The sequence below is a fragment of the Vanacampus margaritifer genome, chromosome 1 (assembly GCF_051991255.1).
Source record: "Vanacampus margaritifer isolate UIUO_Vmar chromosome 1, RoL_Vmar_1.0, whole genome shotgun sequence".
Lineage (NCBI taxonomy): Eukaryota > Metazoa > Chordata > Actinopteri > Syngnathiformes > Syngnathidae > Vanacampus > Vanacampus margaritifer.
This window is the reverse complement of record NC_135432.1, coordinates 16,516,247-16,542,552: the sequence shown is the minus strand read 5'-3', so window position 1 is coordinate 16,542,552 and position 26,306 is coordinate 16,516,247. Positions and strand designations below refer to the sequence as shown.

The 26,306-nt window shown below is 41.0% G+C and overlaps 3 protein-coding genes and 1 long non-coding RNA gene across 5 annotated transcripts; 3 read left to right on the top strand and 1 right to left on the bottom strand.

Annotated features, from left to right (window-relative positions):
• Positions 1 to 392: 392 nt before the first annotated feature.
• On the bottom strand, positions 393 to 6,794 carry actr5 (actin related protein 5). Its single transcript, XM_077582667.1, has 9 exons — positions 6,432 to 6,794; positions 4,946 to 5,184; positions 4,686 to 4,855; positions 4,357 to 4,574; positions 3,901 to 4,065; positions 3,724 to 3,831; positions 2,065 to 2,204; positions 1,634 to 1,766; positions 393 to 788 (listed from the first exon to the last, which is right to left on the bottom strand). The coding sequence occupies exons 1-9, from the start codon at positions 6,792 to 6,794 to the stop codon at positions 471 to 473; spliced, it is 1,854 nt and encodes a 617-aa protein (XP_077438793.1). The 3' UTR covers positions 393 to 470.
• Positions 619 to 4,154, top strand: LOC144061829 (uncharacterized). 2 transcript variants are annotated; one of them, XR_013296283.1, is made up of 3 exons: positions 619 to 765; positions 1,031 to 1,208; positions 3,757 to 4,154. It is a non-coding gene; the product is annotated as an uncharacterized LOC144061829 (long non-coding RNA). The 2 variants fall into 2 exon arrangements; XR_013296285.1 differs by lacking the exon at positions 3,757 to 4,154 and adding an exon at positions 1,921 to 2,999.
• A 6,291-nt stretch (positions 6,795 to 13,085) lies between the features above and the next one.
• On the top strand, positions 13,086 to 18,796 carry LOC144036129 (vesicular inhibitory amino acid transporter-like). Its single transcript, XM_077546486.1, has 2 exons — positions 13,086 to 13,820; positions 14,636 to 18,796. The coding sequence occupies exons 1-2, from the start codon at positions 13,449 to 13,451 to the stop codon at positions 15,821 to 15,823; spliced, it is 1,560 nt and encodes a 519-aa protein (XP_077402612.1). The 5' UTR covers positions 13,086 to 13,448; the 3' UTR covers positions 15,824 to 18,796.
• Positions 18,797 to 19,535: 739 nt separating this feature from the next.
• Positions 19,536 to 25,977, top strand: bpifcl (BPI fold containing family C, like). The gene is made up of 15 exons (XM_077574631.1): positions 19,536 to 19,759; positions 20,698 to 20,812; positions 21,705 to 21,836; positions 22,475 to 22,630; positions 22,702 to 22,765; positions 23,037 to 23,097; positions 23,245 to 23,336; positions 23,445 to 23,621; positions 23,728 to 23,787; positions 24,429 to 24,596; positions 24,991 to 25,058; positions 25,135 to 25,177; positions 25,236 to 25,299; positions 25,565 to 25,641; positions 25,727 to 25,977. The coding sequence occupies exons 1-15, from the start codon at positions 19,660 to 19,662 to the stop codon at positions 25,784 to 25,786; spliced, it is 1,437 nt and encodes a 478-aa protein (XP_077430757.1). The 5' UTR covers positions 19,536 to 19,659; the 3' UTR covers positions 25,787 to 25,977.
• The last annotated feature ends 329 nt before the right edge of the window (positions 25,978 to 26,306 follow it).

Here is a 26,306-nt window from a genome sequence, read left to right as displayed (position 1 = left end):
ATTAAAAATAATAATAACATTGTGATTAATCTGCGTTAATACATGATTCATGCGATAATGTTTTGTGATGAATTAAGTAGTTAACGCTTTAACTTTGACAGCACTACTTTTAACTGTATTGATTTCACTTTATAGATGCTATTGTACGTGAAAGCGTTACTTGCTGAGCCCACTTGAATTAAGTTGCTAACCAAAATCATTGACGCATGAATTTGCTCTTTCCGACTGATGAAGGGAGGAGACTTATGAAATGTTGTAAATATGTTTCCTGAACACTGTTAAAGACACTGCTACTATTCGACTTTCTTTGCTGATTGGCTGCTATACAATAATGCATGTAGAGGCCATTTTGTCTAAATCATAAACGTCCGAATATGGGCCCTTGCCATGTAAAAAAAAAAAAAAAAACTACACTGCTTTTGTGTGACACCCCACAAAAATACATAAACAGTCCCAGCAACCACTGTCACTCAGGATGAAACCATGGGAGCATCTGAAGTAGAAGAAGTCAGAGCTGACGTAACCACGCCGACCGCTCCGGAAGCTCCCGTCGGCATGGTAACAGAGGGCTCGACCTGTCGAGCGGGGACGGTCTTGTTGATCTTGATGGGGACGAAGACGTTGGAGGCGCAGTGCTCGCTGAGGTACTCGCCTCCCTTCTCCTCGTAGTCCTGCCGGCTGATCCATCCCACCGCTCCTCCTCCATCAACGCCGCCGGGAGGATGCTCCAGTGCCCAGTCTCTTGCCCCCAGCCACGCGCCCAAGGTTGGCTGCTTCGCCATGGTCACCTGGGGAGGGGGGTCATAGCAGAGCAAGATCTTGATGCTTGAAGCACATCATTTCGCCAGTTGTTTGTGAAAAATGTAAAACACAGTACTGGATCGAATGAAGACATATACAGCAGTAATTGAATAAACTAGAATGAGAAATAAATAAATGTAATAAAAAAAAATTCTCACATATAGCAGCTTCACATTCGCCTGAGCTCTCATTATAGCCTTTATCAACACATTCTCACTCACTTTTTTAGGGCCTGTGAGAAGAAAGAGAAAATGCAAGCACAAAACTCGCTACAAGCTAACCATGTGAACAGAAGGAAGTCGGACGCTGTGAAGTTTGCTGCCGCCATCTAGTGGCCATCTAGTCACTAAGCGTTTGGAACTCTGCAACGGCTCGTCACTCTGAAGTTGGGGCACTTGTAAATCAAGGTACCTGCTTTTATGTTATTCACCTTACTAGATAGCAAAACGACTTATTTTATTTGGTAATTAGAAAATAGGTCAGCTAAACGATAGGTTCATTCGCACACAAAAAAAGATACTGTGTCACTTTTTCTTCACATCCATAGTTCTATTTATTTGATACGATATAGATTTCAAAGAGACATAATAGGGATTTATTTTAATTTTATTTTTTTTTGTACATAAATGTTGCAAACTGTTAATTAACTGTAGAGCCTGCCCAACCATTGTGACATTAAACAACCAATCAAATATCTTGCTATTGCCTACAAAATGTGTCTGAAAGCAAACCGTTGTGAATTTTTAAAAAAGGTGAGAATGTGTACTCACTTTTGTTGTGTACACACACAAAGATAGCAAGCATCATCAATTTAAGGCAACACATGAAGTACCTTGAAGTGAGACTGGAAGGGTCTTATGGCCAGCAGCTCCCTCTCCATTCTTTCCTTCATCCCAGGATACTGCACGTTTCCTCCCGTCAGGAACACGTTGCTCACCAGCGCCTCCTGCTGCTCGGGAGTGTACCTGAACATCAATAGGAAAAAAAGCTAACAATGTTTTAATCATTTACCAATAAAATTAATCCCCAAACCTGCTAAATAATGTGTATGTATGACATTATTTGTATTATTTAATTTCAATTGCGACCGACTAAAACCGTCACACTTTTTGGCACTAGGAGCTAGATGCAATGCAGCCTGTTCATTGGTGCACAGAGATTGGCGTGGGAAGAGTCTCGTGCCAAGAAGAAAGAGGATAGATGGATAGCATAGATTTGAGACTTTATTGCTCCCGTGAAGAATGCACAGTATTGCATAATTACCTGGCCAGCACATACTGAAGTGTCTCCATCATCCCCATCTGGTCTTCTCCAGTCAGCGAGGGCTGGAAGAAGATCTCCGGACAACGCAGACGCTCCGTGCCCACAAACAGTTGGTGGTATTCCGCCATGTTGAAGGACGGCTGGATAAAGGTCATTCTTTAGTACATAAAATTAATCAGCTGATTATAGACCTTCAAACAACGGCCAGAACAACCGGTCAATTACATTCCCCTTAAAATATTATCAAACAAATCCGTAGTTTCAAACGCTGTGAAAGTACCCCGAATGCACCATTTTGCTTGCGTAGCATTATCAACTAGCAAGTGTGTAGCGTATGTTATTCTGTTGTCCCTAAGCGTCCTTCAAAGTGTTTAATGACACCCCAGTTGGAGTTAACTGTAAAACTAAACACACGACAGATACATACAAATACTGTATATTTAAATACAAAACATGCTTGTTTTTAAAACATCGCTAGCCTAGTGCTAATGCTAAAAGCAAAGGGAGGATCCCATTCGAATGCTAACAGGAAGTTAGCATCGACTTCGGGAGTGTTCTTCCTTCAAATAACGACTATCCACACACATATCTCGTGGGAGCACATACCCACAGGTGAGATAACACTACGCAAAGGCACTAATTCTTCTCAATGTGCGAAAAATGTGTTATTTTAACAAAACTCAATCGCAACTTTCTTTCGTACGCCATGGATGCACTTCACCACACTGCCCCAAGAGGCCAAAGCGTGCAGCAACAGTCAGTATTTGTTCATACAGTTTTTTCAGTTGCTATTATTTTATTTTTGTCTCTTCTTATTTCACTTTCTTATTGTTTTAATTTGTCATTGTCCTTTCAAGATATAATTAAAGTTGACATGTCAAGGATTCAAAGACTTTCCTTTCTTAAAATTCAAGGATGCAAACGTCCAAGGATTTTTTTTGTCTTAATACACATTTCCACATGCCATGGCACGAAATGCAATCCTCGAGGTCCAAGGTTAGCACAATAATTCACAAGACTTGTGAAAATAACACAAGATAAAAATATATAATATATAAAATAAAAGGTTAATGCTTTACAGCAGTTGTAAAAAAGTAAGAATGGTTTCATTATTGACACAAAAATCTATACAATAACCTTGTATATTTCATGAAATTTTTTAAGAAGGTCATACTATGGACTTGTCATTCAAAGCAGAGAATCTTAATAGCAAAAGTTTGTGCGTAAGTAACACCCATTGAAAAAAAAGGGGTGGGGTATTTTATGCATTATATATTTTTTTAAATAATTGACCTAAAAAATACATATCAGTTGGGCACTACTTAAAATTACTTACTTCAAAATAAGAAGGAAAATACAATTTTAATAAAGTGAAAAATGTACATAATCATTATTTTTCTATTTATTTTAATTCTACTTTTGTTTAATAAAACGAATTAATTAATGTTGTAGTGAAAAACAATCTAATTTGTTTTTTTCCATGTACATTAGTTGGCATACATGTGAGCTTTTCACAAACCCAAATAATCAATTAGTGGTCTAAATTGTCCATCATTTTTCATTAATTCCAAAGAAGCTACATTCACCAATGAATTGAATATTAGCCTCTATGAATAATGACTTTTGCTTTTATTCTTAATTGAGGAAGTTCCATCTTACCTGGACCACATTCACATTAGGTTTTTCCGGCAGTGTGTCCTCAGAGAAGTCAGCATACATCATGGCCATGCCGTCGCCCTCCTCCATGTGCGGCTCCAACTCGGACCCCTGGTGGGAAAAGAAAAGTGTCAAATTGGCGTCAGCTCCACAGTGCAGGAAAATCTCCGTCCGCCTCACCTCCGTCTTTCCCTCGGCGCCGTCGCTGTGCAGCAGTTTCTGACGGCCCTGCTCCACGGCCAGCTGCAGTTTGCTGATATACGACTGCAGCTCCTCGGCAGAGTCCATGTTGAGCGCGACTAGACTCTTGTGGAACTGATCCACTAGGCCTTCCTCCAGCAGCTCCTGCACACACATAAATAGCCGGCTTAATGAAATGGAGAATTTGTTTCAAATGAGCTACTGTTTAGAAAGGTGCTATAAAAATTTGACATTTGCTCCTTGTACTTTGTACTTTTACCAACAGAGGGCGATCTTTAATTGCAGTAGGCATATAAATAGGCTTATCACAAATATTGGCTGTCATTCTTAATATGTTTTGTAATTAAACGTGTCTAAAGTCAGCTGTGATCCTAATGAAGACAAGAGAGAGAAAATGGACAATTGGATGAGTGAGACAGACAGACTGTTCCTTACCTGTACGGCCATCAGTCTGTCCAGCCTCTCTTGGTCCTGATGCAGTTTTTCGCCACGACGTCGAGCATTGATCTCCTGAAGCCGCCTGAGTTGCTGCGCTCTCCTCTCTTGCCTCTCCTCCACGCTGGCACAGCCGCCGGGCAACTTCCCCGAGAAGGGAAGTTGCATTCGGTGAACCTCGCGCTCGTAAAACTCCGGGCTGCGCCATTTTTCCAATTCTGCAGACAAGCACAAGAAAATACAAGCCATGCAAACAAACATGCATCATTAAGCTTTAACTGCACTTGCGATTCAATCTCTGTTCATGAATTTGTTGCCTCCCACTGCACCTTCTTGATAGTCCACAGCAGTGTAGCTATGTTCATGCAGCAGTTCCTCCATACGGCTGAGTGTGATGGCAGCCAAGTGACCCGGATATTTGAGCTGGAGGAGCCTCTGCAGGTAGGCTGCTGCCTGGCCTCCCGCCACGTTCACTCGCTTACAATTCGCCGCATCTAACCTAGGGGGGAGGCCAAATTTTTAAAATACCCTTTGTTTTTAAAGGTAATTCAACAACAAACGGAAGAAGATAACGATAGCGGAGCCTCACCTGCCGTTGATAACAGGCAGCACGTGCGAGCAGTGGTACCCTGAGGACAAAACGATGCCGGTCTGTGGTGGCCGCAGAGTTCTCTGATTGTTGCTGTGATGGAAACTGTACAAGGCGTCAACTCCGTAAGAGACGTGAGGGACATCGTAGCACTCGAACAGCAACTCGGACATCATTTGGCGGCAGTGCAGAGGGTTGCAGGGGGCCTCAGTCAGCACGATGGGATGCTCCACACGGCCCTAAAATACACGAGGGAGTAGGGAAGACAGGACATGGAATAAAAAATCACGCATAGGGTCCTCCCTCCCTTTATTACCGCGTTCCATATCTATGACGGCGACTTAACCCAAATTTGTAACCAGGTCAGAACACAGAGTCAATCACTAATAATCTGTATGAACAACTTCTGGGTAATAAAACAATCAAATAAGGCTGGGGCAAAAAGTCAACCAAGTCGGATAACTGGACCACAAAAATAAGTCAACAGAAAATTTTTGCCCCGAGGCTTCGTCAGCACCATTTGACGACATCAGACGGACATTTTCAGTCTCCATAAAACGCCATTGTACAGGTACTGTAATCAAACCGCTCATGACCTTTTCACAGACTAATAGCAGCCTCTATTGGTCTAAAGTTGATACTGCACAGTCAAGATTTTCTGGGATATGGAAAACAATAAGTATGACACTTTAAGTGGTAACCGCGTTGAATGACGATTTTGGGAATGCCTGAGCCTACCTCAACATTTTTTTTTATACAAACGAGGTTACTATATTACTTCCAAATGTAAAATTTTACAAGGCATGACATTTAAATTCCAATGGCATCTGCTAGCAAGTCTCGGGCCCATGACTCGCAGGATGATAGAAAATAGTATTTTCAATTACTTATCAAGTTGGTGCCACCAAATTGCTATTCCCCCGATGGGGCTACAAATTCCTGGCTTGCACCCTGTGAAACTTTTCCTGCCATTGACAAAAGTACAAGAAGCAGCAAGGCAGAACAGCATTAGAGCATAAAGCTAAACTTTTAAATAGAATTAAAAAGTCCAACAGACAAGACTTAATGCAAGTAGTGAAATGCAATTTGCCTATATTTACCAAGACATACAGTACTACACTTACACAACAAAACAATGTTGGAATGAACGTGTGTGTGTGTGTGTGTGTGTGTGTGTGTGTGTGTGTGTGTGTGTGTGTGTGCGTGTGTGTGTGTGTGTGTGTGTGAAATGACATGATTATTATTGCTTGAAACAAATGATAAATTGGGAGCATTTGTTTCATTCTAACTCCACTTTTTCCTTCAATGCGAGCACTGTACAGTATGTGTACAGTAATGTATTAAAGCATTGTATAGATACGGAGCATAATGTGTGGAATGTGATCACGTATTTCAATTTTTCGCTCAAATCCATCATTCTCCAAATATCAATTTCAACAACTAACCCACTACGAGTACGTACAGCCAAAGTGCTCATGGCACTAACCTCCGAGGTGATGCCCAGGTGAGTAAACACATAGTCGAAAATCAGCTCCTGGATCTCGAAGTTGACCACTACATTCCGGTCGAACTGACTTTTGAGCAGCCACCGCAGAGGCTCCAGGTTGGGGATGTCGTTCCCGATCTGGGTCTCGCTACGGGCGGCTCCTCTGCTGCGCGCCGCCACCGACCGAAAGAGCAGCCGCGGAGAGTCCACCGACGCCCAGTCAGCCCTAGTCTGGAAGGAGCCGTTGTCGATCACGATCGGCATCCCACATGAGGCGGCCAACGGTTCTAAAATCTGATCGGGCAAACTTTTACAGTCCCGAAATGAGAAAATTTGGCATACTGGTTGCTGCCGGGTGGCCATTTTAGAAGTGTGTCACACGAAAATACATCCGAGTGGAACTATAAGAATGACCAATTAAATGTTCCACCCCATTCACGTTTGCAAACATATTTACCTTTCCAGCTAAATATGCTCCTCTCGCTGTTCAATATTCAACAAAGAAACGATGAGTAATTCTGCGAGAACAAAATTAATTGCAGCGTCCATTTGTCTTGTCCATGTTAGGCTTGTTTATTTTCCCCGGTGCCGGCGCTGGCTTTCTGGTTTCGTCACAGTTGAGCTGCATATCATGCCCCCAAACACAATGTCGCTCTGTGATTGGTCCAAACCACCAGTGGTTCGGATCGATGGAAATCAACGAGCTCGGTACAAGATATATTCTCGGGAGTTTGTGAACTCGCAAATAGCGCGAGAATTCATCTTGCAGAGCAAGGTTAGGTGGGGGGCGAAGGAATGAGACACACGCATCTTATAGTGTTGGTGCCAGCTTGTACAATTAACTAGGGTTTGCTCTAAAAATAGCTCACCAGTGATGGGACAATGACTTCCTAAGAAGTCATTCACCCTGGGGGGTAAATCTCTGAAAACCCCGTGAAATACAGAGGTACAACAAAAGGGAAACCCCACAATGTATGAGTTATGAACCCAAATAAAAATCTGTGACGTTGTCAGATGCAAAAAAAAAAAATGTGTTAAGTCTTCTGCTAGCCTAAAAACTAGAAGAAGTACGACGGCGTATTAGGGCCACGTATATGTATACATACATATATATATACATACATACATATATATATATATGTATATATATATATATATATATATATATACATATATATATATATATATATATATATATACATATATATATATATATATATATATATATATACATATATATATATACACACACATACATATATATATATATACACACATATATATATATATATATATATATATATATGTATATATATATATATATTTTAGAAGGCGGAATATTCTGAGAAAAAAAACTCAGAAAGTTACGAGAACTGTAGCATACTACTCGACTGTGCCAATAATTTTCTGTTGGGTTTCCAAATAAGGAGATAGTAATTGCTTTAGCAGAGATTAACCACATAATGTTAAGCATTTGCTCTTTGAAGCGTTGTGTACGGCCACTGGCCAGTGTTAAAAGATGATATAATTTGTCATCTTTTGCGTGTTCCAAAAACTTGGAGATGAGACTTCTTTGCGAAAAAGGCTCCTTGCAAGGATGATTTATTCCAGAGATCTCCGGTCACATAATTGAATACAACCAAAACAGTTTCATCCAAAAATGTGTCCCTCCCCCATGACACACAGCTTTTTATTACGATCCCAGTTTGTACAGAAACGCCTTTTCTCCTCCCATGAATAAGAAAAACAGATTGGTTCTCACAATATGCTATGTGGTGAGAAGAAAAATAGAGAACAAAATAGAATGTCAGTACACAGCTTGCACCTGTCTTCATCTTTTAGACAAAATATATTCTCAGTGTGCTTTTTCTCGAACATTTTCTCAGTAAACAGATTGAACTCTCTCACGCAGGATACTGAAAATTAATTTTAGACAAAAACAAGATACCAGTTAAGGTCGAGTTATATTGAGTTTAACATTATTACACCTGCTCTACACATCTATAACTAAATTCAACATGGTTAAAATATATAATAAAGAATTAAAAATGTTAATAATGGTAACACCAGCAACAAAGACGCCTCGCTTTGCGAAGGTCCACACCCGTACGATCAAACATTTAAGTTAATTTGTTAAAATGTATATTTACTTGTACATTTATGTTTCCAGAATTATTATTTACACGTTCATACATTTTGGTATTTTTTTGGTACAAGCATCTAAGTGGATATGTCAAATCTGCTGCTCTCCATCATTCACTAGCATTTTATGCTAGCATCTGATTGGTTAGCGTTAGTCAGCTGATAGGGGATCAGGAAGTGTTGTCGCTGTAGCTGTGGTGAATGACGAGTATAGTTTAAATTTAAGAATGAACCCGTCTCCATCCTGCCATTTTATTTTATAAAGTGTCCCATTAACCACCAACGAATCCTCACATGATTAGACTATAGCTACGCTACATGTATTACTGATGTTTTTTTTTCTCACAAATGTGCCACTTTATAAAGTGGCACATTTGTAAGTTTTTTTCTCAGAATATTGCCCCCGCCCTCTAAAAAATATTTATTTATACGTGGCCCTAATGGGCTCTTTGCACAAATCCACTACTTCCTGAACTCAGTACCACTCCTTCATTTCCTGTCTTTCATGATTGAACAACTGATTAATCCAGGTGTGCCTGACCTCAGTAACCACGACGACAATGGCCAGACACACCTGGATTAATCAGTTTGTTCAATCATGAAAGACAGGAAATTAAGGAGTGGTATTGAGTTCAGGAAGTAGTGGATTTGTGCAAAGAGCCCATACGCCGTCGTACAGAAGACACAACACATTGGCCCTTTTTTTTTTTAATTCAGATTGGCCTCATATTGACAATTCACAACATCCGGGCATTTCTGATATTTCTGTAATACAACACAATGCAAATGTTTACTTTACACCACAGGTGTCAAAGTCCAGTTCTCGAGAGCCGGAGTCCTAAATGTTTTTGAGATGTCCCTACTCCAACACACCTGATTCAATGATCAGGATCATTATCAAGCTCCTGCAGAGATTGCTGATGTGCTGATCAGTTGAATCACCTTCAGGCTCAGTATGAATGACAATAAATTACAAATAGAGAAAATAGTGTTGTTCATATTTATTTTCCTGGATCGCGTCATATGAGTGTAGGAGATGAAAGATGATGAAGGCAGGAAAAATGTGTGTGCGTGTTGAGAAGGGATGCTGTATGATGGTGTGTCACCAAAACATGAGCACAGTTCACTGCTCAGGCACAAAGCTCTAAGTGACTTCTGCACCCCCCACCCCTCCTTCCTGATGCTAATAAGCAGATCTGGGTCAACTCACCCTCTCAAACTCACACAAACACACTGACATACTCGCTTCCATGACCAATAGACGCATACGGACACAAACATGCTTAATTTCTCTCCTCTTTTCCATACTTACACATGCCCTCACGTCTCTCTCTCTCTCTCTCTCTCTCTCACACACACACACACACACGCACGCAAATGCAGGCACAAACGCACACACACACATTCACACAAACATACACACAAAACTGGGGTACACCCCTTTAAGGTCTGACATGTGTGCCCATGCCGCTTGTACACATTGTCGCGATTGTGATGCCTCCATTTTGTGGGGGCACAAAAGGACAGTGAGTCTCCAACGAGGCATGCGAGGGAGTGGAGGGATGAGCGAGAACTGAACGCTGCAACAGAAATAACAAATGGGAACATTTTGCACTCAATTCACACACACACACACACACACACACGCACACACACACACACAAAGACTGACTGGCTGTCATCTCCACAAACACGGTTTCTTCGCACATTCCAAAAACATGCAGATATTAACTAAAAACTCTAAATTGTCTATAAGCAACATAGAGAATGGTTGGATGGATCAAAATAAATTATCAATTGATGTTGTTCCCCATAATAATCAGAACAACAACGCATTTTAAAGTGAACCCCAATATGTCATCTTTGATTTGAAAAACGTGGGCGGACTTGTAGGTTTGGCTGGCTGAGGGCACTTTTGATATTTCACAGCCACACTGCAGATCCACCACCACCACCTCCCCTTCAACCTCCGTGACTTTCCTCCACGCCCTGTCATCATTGTGACCACACACGCACACACTTTAACCTCCATCCCTCTATGACTATCACACACACACACACACATACACTCATTCGTACACCCCATCCCCAACAGAGTCTGTCACCACAGCTTTCTTCACTCTGTGGCCCTTTGAGCCTTGGACTTCTTTTTTTGGCCCAAAGGGTGATTCATGTGTTTGTGCACCTGCCACTATCCATGCATTTATATCACAATGTGTGTGTGTTTTTTTTTTATGTTGAAACATATTATACTCCGTCTATAGGACATTCTGTACATCTTTTTAAATGCTGCATACTTACATGTATTTGTATTTGAGAAAATAGAGACGTTAGGTGTTGATATTTTACTCATATTCATTTTAATTTGTATTAATTTCACTTAAAAATACATTTAAAAGATCAAGCTTTATGAGACGATATGTTTCAATGAAATATCAACACACACGCGTGCGCGCACCCTTCCCAATTACTGTGACCATGGCAACTATCAGAGATTATTGCTGCCAGTCAGCAGTGTTAAGATGCAACTAAGCCCCTCCGTATCAGGCCCCCACACTCGCGCGCGTGTGCGCACGCTCGTATATGGAGTAGAATTAATCCTTTTTGTGGCGATACAAGGTAAATCGGTCGCCATGGTAACCAATTTCAAAGACCTTTTCCAAAGAAAAAAGGCAACATAATTGATGCACGTCCGAATAAGATTTTTTTTTAAATCATCATGTTGAAGAAGAAGGAGAAGAAGAAGAAAAGAATCACAACATTTCGATATGTTTAATATTTTTATTTCTTACAGAATAGCAAAAAAAATAAAAATTCAGAAAAAAACATTTTTTTTTAATAGTATGTCTATTTGATTAATGGTTGTGCAGGTTATTCGTTTTATATTTATCCAAATAGTGTGCTCATTTTTTTTTTTTTTTTTTGGACATAGCGCGTGTCCATGTGACATTTGCAGCCGATCCAGTTTGTGCATGATGTGATGGTGAAGGGAGGGGGAGGGTAGAAATGCCTGGAGGACTCTCGCTATATCTCCTCAGCACACACACGCGCATGCACGCACACACGCGTCCAGGCACACGCAAGCGTGCACACAGCCCCAGACGTGGGTGACACACTAACACAAACCAACACTGTGTGAGCATGGCCACATATAGCAGCTGGGCCATGCACACAAGCCGATGCATGCAAGCCAAGCATGAAAATATGCACAACTTTCTCTTATCCTCTGGCTGCTTACTAGATTTTGTCACGTCCTCCACCGTGTGGCTATTTTTTATTTATTTTATTTTTTGTAATAATGCTGGTAAATTTTGACTGTTATTTCTCAGGCCAAACCAATGGCAAGATCCTTGGCTTAAAAACGCACGTGCACAAAACGAATTCCTTCGTGTTCACCCATCCCCCATTTTATAAACGTCTACATTTATTTGTTTATCTATTTATTTATATTGCGAGTAAAATGGAGAAAAACATTATGACAGTTTTGCCCATCTTTGTCACGGCGGATTATAGAACTGAGGTGGTGCCCAAATATTAATAGCCTCACACTCACCAATTCAATTTACATAGTGAAGCGTATAGGCCATACGAATAAATGCACCGAATATATAAAGTAGGCCTTAGTAAAATGTAGAATAGGATATTGCCCGTGTGTGCGTGAGCGCGGGTGGGAGCTGTCCACGGTGCTCTGCTTGCTGCAGGCCATGTTCATCATATCAGCAACGAGTTGCATCCTCGCAGTCTGCTGCTGCATGCTGCTCATCTGGAACCAAGATGTTTAAATTAACAATCTGCAGAGCATGCATGAGCAAACGAAGTCTTTGTTTTTGGTTTATTAAGCATTGAAAGGAAATGGGGGCGAGTTGGCCAAAAAGAACTATACCGCCTTTCAAAAGCAAAAACGGAGTTACAGGCACAAAATATGAAAGCAAAATTCGTAGCCTATGCAGGCCTATAAAACCGTGATTTGGCAAACATATTTATAATTATTATTTTTTTTTTTTAGCAATAACAAAAACGATGAGATAGTACCTTTCGATCAAACGTCGTATTTAAGTCAAAATGTCAATATTTCACAAATTCTGACAGGTTATATGAATTTATGGACACAGAATGTAATAGATTATATACTATAGCCTACAAAGAGAATCAAGAAAATGTAATAAATGAAATTTGAAAAATAAAAATGCGTCGTTAGCAACAGCCATTCCAACGCATGCCATCGGGTTAATGATGCTCATTTTGAATATAGAATAGAATAAAATAGAATAGAAAAGAATAGAGTTGGCCGAGGTGACAATTTTTTTTAATTCACTCATCTATTCTTTTGTTCATTCGAATTTGTCTCTTGTTGGTCCAACACAGAGACATTTACGTTTTTTTTCTTTTACTTTTCACGTGATTTGTCGTGACTGACCTGACCATCCGCCTCTCTCTCTCTCTCTCTCTCTCTCTCTCTCTCTCTCTCTCTGTGTGTCTCTCTCTCTCTCTCTCTCTCGCTCTCTCTCTCTCTCTCTCCCTCTTGCGACGCAGTCACACACCAGCGCTGCAACAAAATCTTTTTAAATATAGAATTGATTATTCCACTGCATGTACTATTTTTTTTCGGACAAATGAAGACATCTTTTGCATTTGAACATATTTTTGTTACCGCAAAATAGCTTTTAAAGGGCGTGTTGGACAATGGAAGTGCGAGCCAAGAGAAGCGGCTGAGGATTTTTGAGTGCGTGTCGGTTTTGGGACTTGAGGACAACAGGCATGACTTTGCAGCATCCGCAGTATTGAACCCCCCAAAAAGAGGCTAATAATCCAGCATCTATTTCTTCGCCACCGAGGCCCCCCTGTCTTCTGGATTAATTATTTCGAGCAGAGAAGATGGCTCACTTGATCCGCCACAAGCTGACCAACAAACTGACCAACGCGGCCCACACGGTCTCCAACAAGTCCCAGGCCAAGGTCAGCGGCGTATTCGCCCGCCTCGGCTTCCAGGCCGCCACGGACGAGGAGGGTGTGGGATTTGCAGAATGCGACGACCTGGACTACGACTACAGGCAAGGTATGCAAATGGACGTCCTCCAGGGGGACGACGAGGGCGGAGAGGGCGGCCTGGAGGACGGGGACAGCCACTACCAGAGGGACGGCACCACGCCCAGGCCACAGGGCCTCAAAACTGGAGGATCCCTGGAGGAGGAAAAGCCCAAAATCACGACTTGGGAGGCTGGATGGAACGTCACCAACGCCATTCAGGTACATCGTGTGTTTGAGAGCAAGGGGGGCCCTCCCACGCTGCGTTATCAGGCCTGCAGGAGTCACCTTGAACACATTTACCATTTACAGGGTTATATACACCATTACGAACAGACGCATTTTAATTGGATGCAACCCGAAATTAAACCTATTGTATACCCCTCCCCCGCCCCCCTCCCAAACAATTGCCTTTTTTTTTTATCAAATGAGTGTGCGTTAAACCCTTTTTGAATCGTGATTTGTCTACTCAGCCAATTAGCGTGAACAATAAAATAATGACAAAAATTATGTACTGTAACTCAAAATGCAATATAAAGCGTTCATGAGATGTGTGAGAAAGATTATGTAATGTAACGCAAACGGTCATGAGATGTTCATCATATGCACACACAGTATACATTTACTCAAGAAGCCTGCTCGCGTTATTATTATTATTATTATTATTATTATTATTATTATTATTATTATATTATTATTGTGGATACTGTTATAAATGCATGGGTTGGAATTTAATCATTTTGGCAAGGGGATTACGTGTAATTATGTAAATCCTTTTATCAGTGAATTTATAGGCCTAATATTTAACACCCCAGTGGGCCAAATTTGTTACATGGCCAGAAGACAATGATTGAATCAATACAAAAACAAACCACAAAATCTTAAAATAAAATAAAATAAACGGAAATCCTCGTAATTAATTGGACTTTTGCACGCCATTCTAATGTTCGTCATAGCGTTGCGATTACGTAAAGTGTGTGTGGAGCTGTCTGCACGCACGGTCCGTGACTGCGCGGCCGCGCTTGTCTCGTCCGCAGGGCATGTTCGTCCTCGGCCTGCCCTACGCCATCCTGCACGGCGGCTACCTGGGCCTCTTCCTCATCATCTTCGCCGCGGTGGTGTGCTGCTACACGGGCAAGATCCTCATTGCGTGCCTCTACGAGGAGAACGAGGACGGCATCAAGGTGCGCGTGCGCGACTCCTACGTCGACGTGGCCAACGCGTGCTGCACGCCGCGTTTCCCCTCGCTGGGCGGGCACGTGGTCAACGTGGCGCAGATCATCGAGCTGGTGATGACGTGCATCCTGTACGTGGTGGTGAGCGGCAACCTGATGTACAACAGCTTCCCGGGGCTGCCCGTCTCGCAGAAGGCGTGGTCGGTGGTGGCCACTGCTGCCTTGCTGCCCTGCGCCTTCCTCAAGAACCTGAAGGCCGTGTCCAAGTTCAGCCTGCTGTGCACGCTGGCCCATTTTGTTATCAACGTCCTGGTGATCGCCTACTGCCTTTCGAGGGCTCGGGAGTGGGCGTGGGAGAAGGTCAAGTTCTATATCGACGTCAAGAAGTTCCCAATCTCAATCGGCATCATCGTTTTCAGCTACACCTCGCAGATCTTCCTCCCGTCCCTCGAGGGCAACATGCAGAGGCCCAGCGAGTTCCACTGCATGATGGACTGGACCCACATCAGCGCCTGTGTCCTCAAGGGGCTCTTCGCCTTGGTGGCCTACCTGACCTGGGCCGACGCCACCAAGGAGGTCATCACGGATAACCTGCCGAGCACCATCCGCGCAGTGGTCAACCTCTTCCTGGTGGCCAAGGCGCTGCTCTCCTACCCGCTGCCTTTCTTCGCCGCCGTCGAGGTCCTGGAGAAGTCGCTGTTCCAAGACGGTGGGCGGGCCTTGTTCCCCGACTGCTATGGGCCAAGCGGCCAATTAAAATCATGGGGCCTCGGCCTCCGAGTGGGCTTGGTGGTCTTCACCCTGCTCATGGCCGTCTTCGTTCCCCATTTCGCGCTCCTCATGGGTCTAACCGGGAGCCTGACGGGCGCCGGCCTCTGCTTCCTGCTGCCGAGCCTCTTTCACCTGAAGCTCCAGTGGAGGAACCTCCTGTGGCACCACGTCTTCTTCGACGTCGCCATTTTCGTCATCGGGGGCATTTGCGCCATATCGGGCTTGATCCACTCCATCGAGGGGCTCATAGAGGCGTTCAGGTACAATATCCAAGATTGAGAACTTTGCGGCGATGACCTTTACCCCCCCCCCCGGCCCGTCCCGCTCCACTCCCCATGACGACAAAGAAGCCCGCAAGGAGGATCGTGTGTGTGAAATGTTTTTAATTTTGCCTTTGTGAAAATGTGCAATAACAAACTCTACAAACGTGGTGTAAAATAGTCTCCTGTGGTAAAGTGGATGGAAGGACACAACCTCTTGAAGAGGGTGTCTAAAGTTGTCAAGCAGTGAAACACGGCTACAAGTGTGTGCGTGGTAATATTTGGACTGGGGTTTGAATTAAGTGCAAAAAATAATGGAGTGTATTTATTAATATGGGGATCCTTGATTTACCACAACGTAAACCCAAGTTGTATGTAGGACGGAATGCGGCATAATCTATTGCTACCAAACATTCATGGTCATAAATATAAAACAGTGAACTCTTATGTGGCCTGGCGACCATGTTGTCGGGGCTAGTGGCATAGAAAAATTACTTAAAATTACTTTTAAAAAAAGTACGAGACAGGATGGTGTGTGTTCGACTACTACTTTTGATAGAAATTATTTACGCATAAAATAGGAACACAATTTCTCTTCATAACATTGAATAAAAACTATTCCATTTCAGGAATGAAAAGTCAAGGTCCAATTTGTGAACATATCATATTACAGATTGCTTTTGTTCTGGTTCTGAAAGTGGGAGTTTGCTCAGTGCAGGGGCAGATCTAGTCTAGTGGCTCCAGGGCCGTGGCCCATCCCCTTTATCCTGAAAAATCCTAGACTAGTTGCCTAATCACCTTAAACAAAATACTGTGACAGAGCAGTTTTTCCAAATGACTACAAGATATAATTGATTAAAAGTTTCAAATGTGCAACTTGGCAAGGAATTTGCCGAGGGTGATTACCTGGGAGGCGAGTCTCTTCTAGTTAAGGCTTAACAGGGGACTTACTAACAGGTGGCATCACAAAAATACAAGAAAAGAAAAAAAGCAAGAACACGGTCATGGAGTTAAATCCTTCATGCACACTAAACTGCAGATATCTTGTGCAATGTGATGCACCATGGTTGTGCCATTACTGATTTTTTCAAAGAGGAAGTCAACTTTGAACATTTCTTGAAGATAAATACGTATGTTATGTGACCTTACTAGTCTAAACATGACATTCTGATGAATATTACATCTGTAGAATATGAAGTATGCAGCAAAATGCAGCTGTTTCTATCCATCTCAGGGGGCGGCCATTTTGGCACTTGCTGTCGACTTAAGATGACATCACAGTTGCTCAGGGCTCAGGCAACGACCAATCACAGCTCCCCTGTTTTCTCAAGCAGAGCTGTGATTGGTTGTTAACTGAGACCTGAGCAACTGTGATGTCATTTTCACGTGACAGCAGGTGGCAAAATGGCCGCCTCGGGATATTGATAAATGGGGTTGACTTCCCATATAAACGTGAGTAACCCCATCATTTGCTAAAAATATGTGGTGGACTACACGCCAGATAACCAACATGGCACACCACACATATAACGACATCTTTACCGACAATCACAAGTCTCGTCCCTCCAAGTGAAGTCTGTTGCAGTACCAAGACTGACCTGTGAGAGGCAGCATCAGGCCAAAGGACAACCAGACAGCCAGAAAATACAGAAGAAAAAAAGAGTAGGACAGTTGTTGCAACTTTGAGCTTGGCCCTGTTGTGACTAACTGCAAGTAATTGAAACAACCCAAAAATGTAAAGTTTAATGAATTTAATTTAATTAAACTAAATTGTCTATAAGATTGGGGGGAATTTTCAAACTGGGCTTGATTATTGGCATGTGTAACCCGTTTTAGGGGCACATAATTCCTAAAATGTTTGGTCTGACTAACTTGTAAGGGGCAATTCATTTCAGCTGTTCTATCCTATAACCAAAATTTGCAAGTATTTATTTTCAGGTTTCAGGTAAAACAAAAAACATGCCACATTTGGACATGTGTAATTTTCATTGTGCAGTGATGATATGCTAAACAACCTCTAAGAATATTCCACCTGTATGCTTTCCATTGCACAAAACCAAACCAATTTATGTTAGGATATAACGTAAATTTTACTGTTTTTAAATCAAATAACATCGTGAGGTATTATCTATCTCTATGCAAGTGATCAAAGCTGTATTCTGGAACATCGCCACTCTGGCCAGAGTTTGCATGTGGGCACGAAAAAAGCCTTTTGTGTGTGTGTGTAAGTGCATTTTTTAATACCTGTATTCGTGTAGACATTGCCTAAATATAAAACCACATTTCCATTAAAAGTCTAGATCAGTTTGGTTCACCTCATACTGTTTGGAAGGATAAATCCTGAATTTACCTGGATTTTCTTCCCACTTTGGGAGCGTAAAGGTGGTGCTTCTGATAGTCGTGTCAGCTACCCAAGCAGTGTGACATCATAGCAAGGTAGCAAAGAAGAAGACCACACAGTGAATGTCATCTTCCAATTGAATCGATAACACACTACAAAGTGTCTACTTCCACCTTAGCACCATCCGACTGTGCTAGAGGTGGTACTATGCCATATTTTATGGTGCCCTTTAACAGCTTTTGGCAATGGCAACGCTAAAAATAGTGAACTGAACTGTGTGGTGGAAACGGGCAAGCACACTTCAGTCAAGTTGGTGCGCATATGAAAAAAAAATCCTGAATATCTTATGTGTAGTTGTTTGAATAATACTTCTCTTTTGTCACTTTGTTTTGTGCTTTTATTTTCCCACCTCAATAAAGCTCGTCGGTTTGTTTGTTTTCTTGATGTTTCCAATGTCATTCTGGATGGAGTGAATTTTTAACGTGCAAGCAAGTGGGTCCTTCTAGTGTCGTATGCAAAGTGTTTGTCGGATGATGTTCTCTCCCTGTTCAACCTGTCAATTGTGATTTAATGCAACTAATCATGGTGTGTGAGACAAAGAGTATTTGTTGAATCAAGCGATAAATAAATGGAATATTTTATGGCTGATGATTCTGTTTCCTTTCAAATAGTAGCCCTTAAGTTGTGTTTGAACTGCTATCAGATCCTGTTTGTTAAACAATAGCATACGTTAGTCCAAGAGTCCAAAATGCACCTTCAAATCATAATAAGAACCTTGCAAGCAATTTCAAAAAGTCCCTAAAACAGCCCAACATTGAATATAACAAAAAATATATGGCAATTAAATGTAAAAATAATTTATGGCTTAAAATGTACCTAATAACAAAATATTCAGGTTCTTGTTGCAAGTTTGTTTGGATGTTTTTGTTGATGTTAAATTATACGGAAGCGTATTGCATTCACTTGAAAAAAAAAAAGTATTTTTTTTCCCCTGTTTTTTTAAATATATTTTTTTCTGTTTTTTTAAATACATTTTTTTCCTCTGTTTTTCTGAATATTTTTTTTGACAATTTTTTTTTCAGTAAAACTGAAAAAAATATTCAGAAAAACATAAGAAAAAAAATACTCAAAAAAACAAAGCAACCCAAAAAAATTAGTCAGGAAAAACAAGAGGTTTTTTTTTCCCCAAGTGAATGCAATACGCTTCCGTAAAATTACATAATCTATATTAAAAAAAAAAGAAGAATGTGTTTGATAAAAATTAGAAACGTTAGCAGCAGGGTCCAAAGTTTCACTTCTATTTCATGGCTGGCTTGTCACGGCCACCCACACAAGCACGCAGTCACGTGTTATTATAAGTTTCACTTCTCACTGCTAACTCATACAGGAAGCGGCTGTATGTCTTCTGTCGGGAGCTGATCTCGGAATGAACAACTATTACTGGCCAGGCCACGCCTTAAAAACGAGAAGATACAAGTCAAGCCATCTGTAGTAACTCGCATTTCTGATGCATAATGTTTCCAAGCGTGCTTGTAGTGCTCAGCCTCATCTTTTGCGCCTGTGGAGAAAATCCTGCGATACAAGTCACCCTGACCAACAAAGGACTTCAATATGGTAAGGCGAATCATATTGTTGTTAATACATTTCAATCACAAGTTTCAAAGGTGAAACATTTTAGAAAATGGATGCAGCTACTTTCAAATGATGGCTGGAGGGTGGCTACGCGACTTCACTGTTTGAAATAGAGTGGTGCAAGACTTTTCAAGTTTTTTAGGATACTGCTGATATTTTGCTTGGACTTGTGAATGCACACTTAAGATACGAGCTCTGTATGGTGGCAGTAAACTCACCATAAGCACAATAACCTTTAAAGCAACAAATTGCACACAAATTGGGGAAAAAAATCCAACAGTACAAAATCCATCCATCCATTTCCCGAACCGCTTATTGATCACAAGTGTCGCGGGGGTGCTGGACCCTAACCCAGCCGGCTTCGGGCAGTAGGCAGGTACACCCTGAACTGGTTGCCAGCCAATCAAGGCAGTACAAAGTCATATATTCTTTAACCTCTGTGAAGAATGACATATTAGTGACGTACTAACAGGGTGAGAGTCGTTGTGACGTCTCAATGTCTGTCTTATACTGCCCCCAGGTGGCCATGGAGGTAAATTAGAAAGAGCAGCACATTGGCTATTGATGCAGTGTGACAAAAATGGTTTAACTTCTGGTTTAAATTCTATTTAATTATGATTACAGTATGTTTTTATAAAGTACAATATTGTCGAATTCTATTTTCATTAAAATACAAAAAAACAACACTTGTAAACAATTATAAAGTGCAGCCTCTCAACGCTGGTAAAACTCAAGTAAAAATGTGCTAAATTGAGGAAGACAAGAAGTAGGTTGTGTACAGTCAACTATAATTTTTGATCTTTAGAGCATTTCACAGTATGTTATTGTGACACCTGTTTAGTGTTTTAAATTTTGAGGGGGAAAAAAAAAGCATGTCAAAACTCAAAAAGCTTCATAAATGGGTTGTGTCTCTCTCCCAGGAAGGCATGCGGCTGCAGGGTGGATTCAGGAGAAGTTGGAACATCTCACGCTCCCTGACATCAGTGGTGAAATACGTTTTGGCCTCCTGTTCCACGTAATCTACACGCTTAGAAGGTAGGATGACATTTTAGGCTGACGTACTGTATGTTCTCAGTACAGAGCATATTTTTGGTTCATTAAAAACATCCTTACCACAACCTAACTTTAGTTGCATGGAAATGAAGGCATATAAAGCACAGCAGACAACAGACCTTGAAAAAAGGACAATTTTGTTTTTACATTTTTATTTTATATCATTTTATAAACTACAATTGGCTACCCTTTGTATATTTATTTCTGAGCTTTTTAAATCAATTAACATATTGTATAGACCAGGTAAAAAAATATGTTTCCATTTCTGGTATTGCATTGTCAATCTTAAATTAGTTCCTATCCCTATTTTTGACCAGTTCTGTCTGCTTGTGTTAGTCGCTGGACATAGATATATGAACAAAGATACATTTTTAGTTATTTATTCATTTTTAAGGCCAATTTTGTGAAATTAAGTGTGCCCTGGTACACTGGCTGAGAAGCACTGCTTTATAGCAGGGGTCACAACTTTTAAAAATAGATTACCAATGATGTTAACATTTCTGGTGTTGATGAAAGCAACTGGTTTTGGGTGCAACACCAGATAGTGTAATATTTTAACACTACACAACAGTGATCAGTGTTGAATAGTGTTAAATTACCATCAGAGTTGTTTTAACTCAATCTCAGCGTAAAATACTTTCAAAAGTGTTGTTTGAACTATATTTTGTGCGGCTCAACATAGACACTTTTGAAGTGTTAAATAAAATTGAACTCTGCAGGTGTTAAATTATCAATGCCTATTTTGCTGTGTATGTGGACTGACTAAAAGTATAAATGTTTGAAAAATATGAAATTGACCAAATTGTGACATAGGAAGTTTTAGCCCGACACCAGCTAAATGGATACTCGCCTTGTGTCTCCTTGACTCTTCTAGCGTCACAATAAGAAAGTGTGACTTTCCGGAACCGTCCGTCGAGTTCTACCAAGGCATCTCCGGCTTGAAGACGTCCATCACCGGCCTCAACGTTGCCCTCACAGGAGACTGGGAGGCCCACTGGGGGTTCATGTGAGTGGATTTCATCATTTATTTCATTGACTGAGACGAGGCTTTCTCGCATAGGCGACCTAATTTACTCCAAAGTGTCTTGATAGTTTTGATATTGCACAGATTCAAGTCACCTGTCCTTCATGCCTCATAGTACGTAAATATTAGCTCATTCACTGCCATTGACGGCTATAGACGTCAAAAATTAATTTGAACTATTTTTATTAGTTTCACTTTTTTCCACTTTTGTTAACAAGAGTATGAAAACCTATATATTTTTTAAATTGTACATTTAGAACAGATATAAAATTTGTGATTAATCATGAGTTATCTAGTGAAGTCATGTGATTAATTATAATTAAATAATGTAATCGTCTGGCACCCCTAATATTTAATAATCTTTTCTTCTTTTTTTTATTAGGGGCATCAGGCGATGATTGTTTTTAATTGTAATCAATCACATGACTTCACTAGTTAACTCCCGATTAATCACAAATTTTATATATGTTCATAATGTGCAGTAAAAAAAAAAAATCTAGGTTTTCATACTGTTAACAAAAGTGGAAAAAATGTGAAACTAATAAATAGTTACAATGAATTTTTGACGTCTATAGCCTTCAATGGCAGTGAATGAGTTAATATTCCTTGTGTACTTTTAGGCATGGAGGTGGATCTTTTGACATGGCCTTGTTTGGAGTGGACATGGTTTCCGTAGTGCAGCTGGGAAGGGATGCTGGCGGACATTTGTCCATAACCAGCGTGAATTGCAATGCTCAAATAGGCGACATCGACATACGTTTCTATGGCAACAGAAGGTACCACACTCAAATCATATGGACCTGGATTTGCAATGAAATGTAAAGAAACCGCAATCTCACGTCTACAGCTGGCTCCTCCGGCTGGTCGAGGACCACTTCAAGAATCACATCAGAGGTCAATTAGAGGTCAAGGTGAGTGCTTCTTTGCTTTAGTGGATATATATCACAAATGTTTGTTGTCAACAGGTAATATTCATGTCAAAACAATCGCCTTTACCAACATTTATTATGGCAAGGCACATAATATTTTACATTGGAAAAAAATCTCACGGCACACCACAAGACAAAAATGTCACAAAAAGTAGTTTAATGTGAATAAATTGATTTTGGACCAATTAAGTGATGAGCTATCTCACGGTCATACTGGTTGGCAATCTGCCAATCACTTGTCTGATCTTGTCAGATTTGCCCTGCTGTGGACGAAGTCATTGCAAACCTGGAGAGCCACCTAAAGGACATGAAAGGTATTGCAGCATTGTTAGATGATCCTTACTGAAAGGCTTCAAAAAAAGGTTTACGTCTTATTCCTACCTGTAATGAAAAATGTAACGTACACTCCAGGTATTGGAGGTAAATACGAACCATGTAAATGATTAAAAGTCTCCTTGAAGTAAACTTTCAGGTGAATCAAGACCTCACTCTGGACCTGCCTCTCATTGGCCTGCCTGTTGTCAATGCTTCAAGTCTTCGCCTCGGGCTCAAGGTCAGGAAACATACATAAAAGTTATTTAAGATGTTTGGTCAGTCTTTACTATGCTAACTATAACCATCTTATCTGAACTAATAACAATGTTAAAATGTGTGTTTAAAGGGAGAATTTTACAGTATCAAAAGTCCGAAGGAGCCCCCGTTTGTGGCGCTGCCTTTCGCCGTACCTGAACAGCCATCTTACATGCTGTCAGTAGGCTTGTCTGACTTCACTGTCAACTCAGCCTCCTCCAGCTACTTCTCAGCTGATTTACTGCAGGCCTTCATCAATGACAGCATGGTGAGTTCACCTGAAAGACAAACCCTTTGTTCTAGAGACCATCCACCAAATGCCTTTTGTCTTCCCTTTGAACATTTCATGTGAAAATGTTACTTTCTCTCCTCAGATACCACCAGGCTCCTCCGTGCGCCTTAATACAACCTCATTGGGTCCCTTCATTCCACAGGTAATTTGGCAGCTGTAAAATAACAAACTTTACCTGCACTAACTGCGCATGTATATGCATTTTAACTAGGGCTGGGAATCTTTGACTGTCTCAAGATTCGATTCAGATTTTTGGGTCTGCGATTCGATTCAGAACGATTTTAGATTAAAAATTATTTGATTGACAATGATTTCTGCTTCAATTTACAGATATGCAAAGAATTGTCATGGTCTTCTCAAGTCTGACTCGCTTATGCTAATTAGCGCGCTACTCATGGCACTTTTATCATTCAAAAGAACTATTCATACAAAAGGCTTCAGGAATGTACAGTATACAGAGAAGCATCTTAACACCCTACACTGCAAAAAAAAAAAAAACTTTTATTGGAATAACTTGATCATGACTTTTTGCTTCTATGTGGCTACAACTTAACAGTGTATCAGAATGAGTGGAACCACACTGCCCCAAGTGGCCAAATCGTGTACAACATCAATAAAGGCACACACACAAACAAGGGCAAGACAGTATAAAATAATTGAAATAAAATCGATTTGGGGACATTTAAAATCGATTCTGAATCATACTAAATAAGAATCGCGATTCTTATCAGAATCGATTTTTTGGCACACCCCTAATTTTAACCTAAAAGGATTCTTCTGCAGCTTCCCGAGAAGTTTCCAGACTTGCTGATGGCACTGCAGATTTACGCCAGGAACATTCCGATGTTTTCTTTCCACTGCGGTGCTGTCATGCTGAGCTCGTCGGGTGTCATCAAGGCCTTCGCCATCCAGCCCAACGACACCCTGACCCCGCTGTTTAATCTCTATGTGGTGAGCGCTGCTTTGTTTGTTCCATTTAATGCTATAAGGTAACTCTAATAAAGATGTTTTAATAACATCACACCGTGAAGCTTCCCATCTCTGTAGAACATATTTAAAAAAAGATCCACTAAGACCCAGGGCTCAGGTTATTGAGCAGCCATCACTAATAGTTGGGGACTGTTTCGGATCAGGAAATAACCAATCATGGCTCAGCTTCAGAAAACAAGTTAGCCGTGATTGGTGGTTACTTTAGCAACTGTGATGTTGACAGTAAGTGGCAAAATGGCCGCCCCCAGAGAAGGATTAAAAACACAATATTAATCAAAATACTATTTTTAATCTAGTGGGGTTACATAGAGCATATAAAGAAAACATTTTGGGGTTGATTTCCCCTTTCTTCAAGGACTCGGACTTCAGCGGCAAAGTGCGGATCACCGACGGACGGCTGAAGGGCTCGGTGGCAATGGACAAGTGAGTGCTGCAACGCTGTCTGGATTTCAAACGTCGAAGTCATGTAATGTAATGAGGCGGCCCCTTTTCCAAACAGTTTCACTCTGAGTCTGGCAGCAACAGAGATTGGTCCCTTTAAGGTACTGCTCCACCACGCGTCTAGCATAATGGATACCTCATGAGCGCTTCCTTTTGCAGACTGATTCTTTGGAAGACATGGTACGGACGCTAATTGATAAAGCGGTCTTGCAACAACTCAATGGTGAGTCGTGTGTGTGTGTAAGAAAGGCATTGTTGGACGGATGAATGGATGAATGACTCTTTGATCCAATTTTAGAGGGGTGCTTGATTTATACAGCAAATATTGCAGGACCCTTGATAATGTAAATACTCCGTGAACCAGATAAAAGACCCGAGTGGACCGTGTGTGGCCTAGAGCAGTAGTTTGATTAAACTCGGTCTAAGAAACACTTGTATCGAAGCCATTACATTGATAGGTGGAATCCTTGATTGCATTTGTATTGCAGAGAAACTTGCCACAGGTTTTGCTTTACCACGGACAATGCACGCTCAGCTCGTCAAACCAGTTCTCACAGTAGAAGAGGTAAGTACCAAAAGAAAATGTACTGTAGACATCGCCTTTGTTTGTTTGGGCTGAATTTTGTGTGCCTTTTTGCACCTTCAAACAGGGATTTGTAGCTTTTGCTTCTGATGCTGAGCTGCTGGAGAATGACACCATTTTCAGCTGAGCACAATCCTGGCTGGCCTCTTATCATTTTTCGGACTCATGCTCTGCACATTATTTTTATGTTTGGTCGCTGATGAAAAAAATAATAATAATCACAAAACAGTATAAGCCTATCAGACAAATCATATTTCATGTATTTACATTATACGTGGTGAGGCATCTCACACAATAAACAACTACAAAGCCGCTTTAGTATTTTTGTTAACACTATATGTTGTTTCTAATGTATTTTTGTTGATTTTATTGTCTTTATGCCTATACGTTATGCATCCAGCACTAATGGCTTTTACATGAGCTGTAGAATAGATTTCAAATTCTGCTATCGATCTATAAGTCACTGAATGGTTTAGGTCGTGAATACATAAAAAAAATCCTGCTTAAATATAGCGTTGTCACAATACCAAAATTTTGACTTCGATACTATACCTGCATAAAATAACTCGATACCGGTACTGAAACGGTACCTCGACCAAACTCTAAAACATCAGCGAAATTAAAACTGACAAAAGAACTTAAATGAT

What these genes read in the sequence shown, in the direction of transcription:
- LOC144036129 (XM_077546486.1), top strand. Translation starts at nt 13,449, where the DNA reads ATGGCTCACTTGATCCGCCACAAGCTGACCAACAAACTGACCAACGCG. An exon ending in ACGTCACCAACGCCATTCAG is followed by an intron (nt 13,821 to 14,635) that starts GTACATCGTGTG and finishes TCTCGTCCGCAG; the next exon opens with GGCATGTTCGTCCTCGGCCT.
- actr5 (XM_077582667.1), bottom strand. Translation starts at nt 6,794, where the DNA reads ATGGCCACCCGGCAGCAACCAGTATGCCAAATTTTCTCATTTCGGGAC. An exon ending in ACCTGGGCATCACCTCGGAG is followed by an intron (nt 5,185 to 6,431) that starts GTTAGTGCCATG and finishes CGTGTATTTTAG; the next exon opens with GGCCGTGTGGAGCATCCCAT. An exon ending in CTTCAGTATGTGCTGGCCAG is followed by an intron (nt 1,767 to 2,064) that starts GTAATTATGCAA and finishes ATTGATGTTCAG; the next exon opens with GTACACTCCCGAGCAGCAGG.
- bpifcl (XM_077574631.1), top strand. Translation starts at nt 19,660, where the DNA reads ATGTTTCCAAGCGTGCTTGTAGTGCTCAGCCTCATCTTTTGCGCCTGT. An exon ending in CGCTGTTTAATCTCTATGTG is followed by an intron (nt 24,597 to 24,990) that starts GTGAGCGCTGCT and finishes CCTTTCTTCAAG; the next exon opens with GACTCGGACTTCAGCGGCAA. An exon ending in CAGTTCTCACAGTAGAAGAG is followed by an intron (nt 25,642 to 25,726) that starts GTAAGTACCAAA and finishes ACCTTCAAACAG; the next exon opens with GGATTTGTAGCTTTTGCTTC.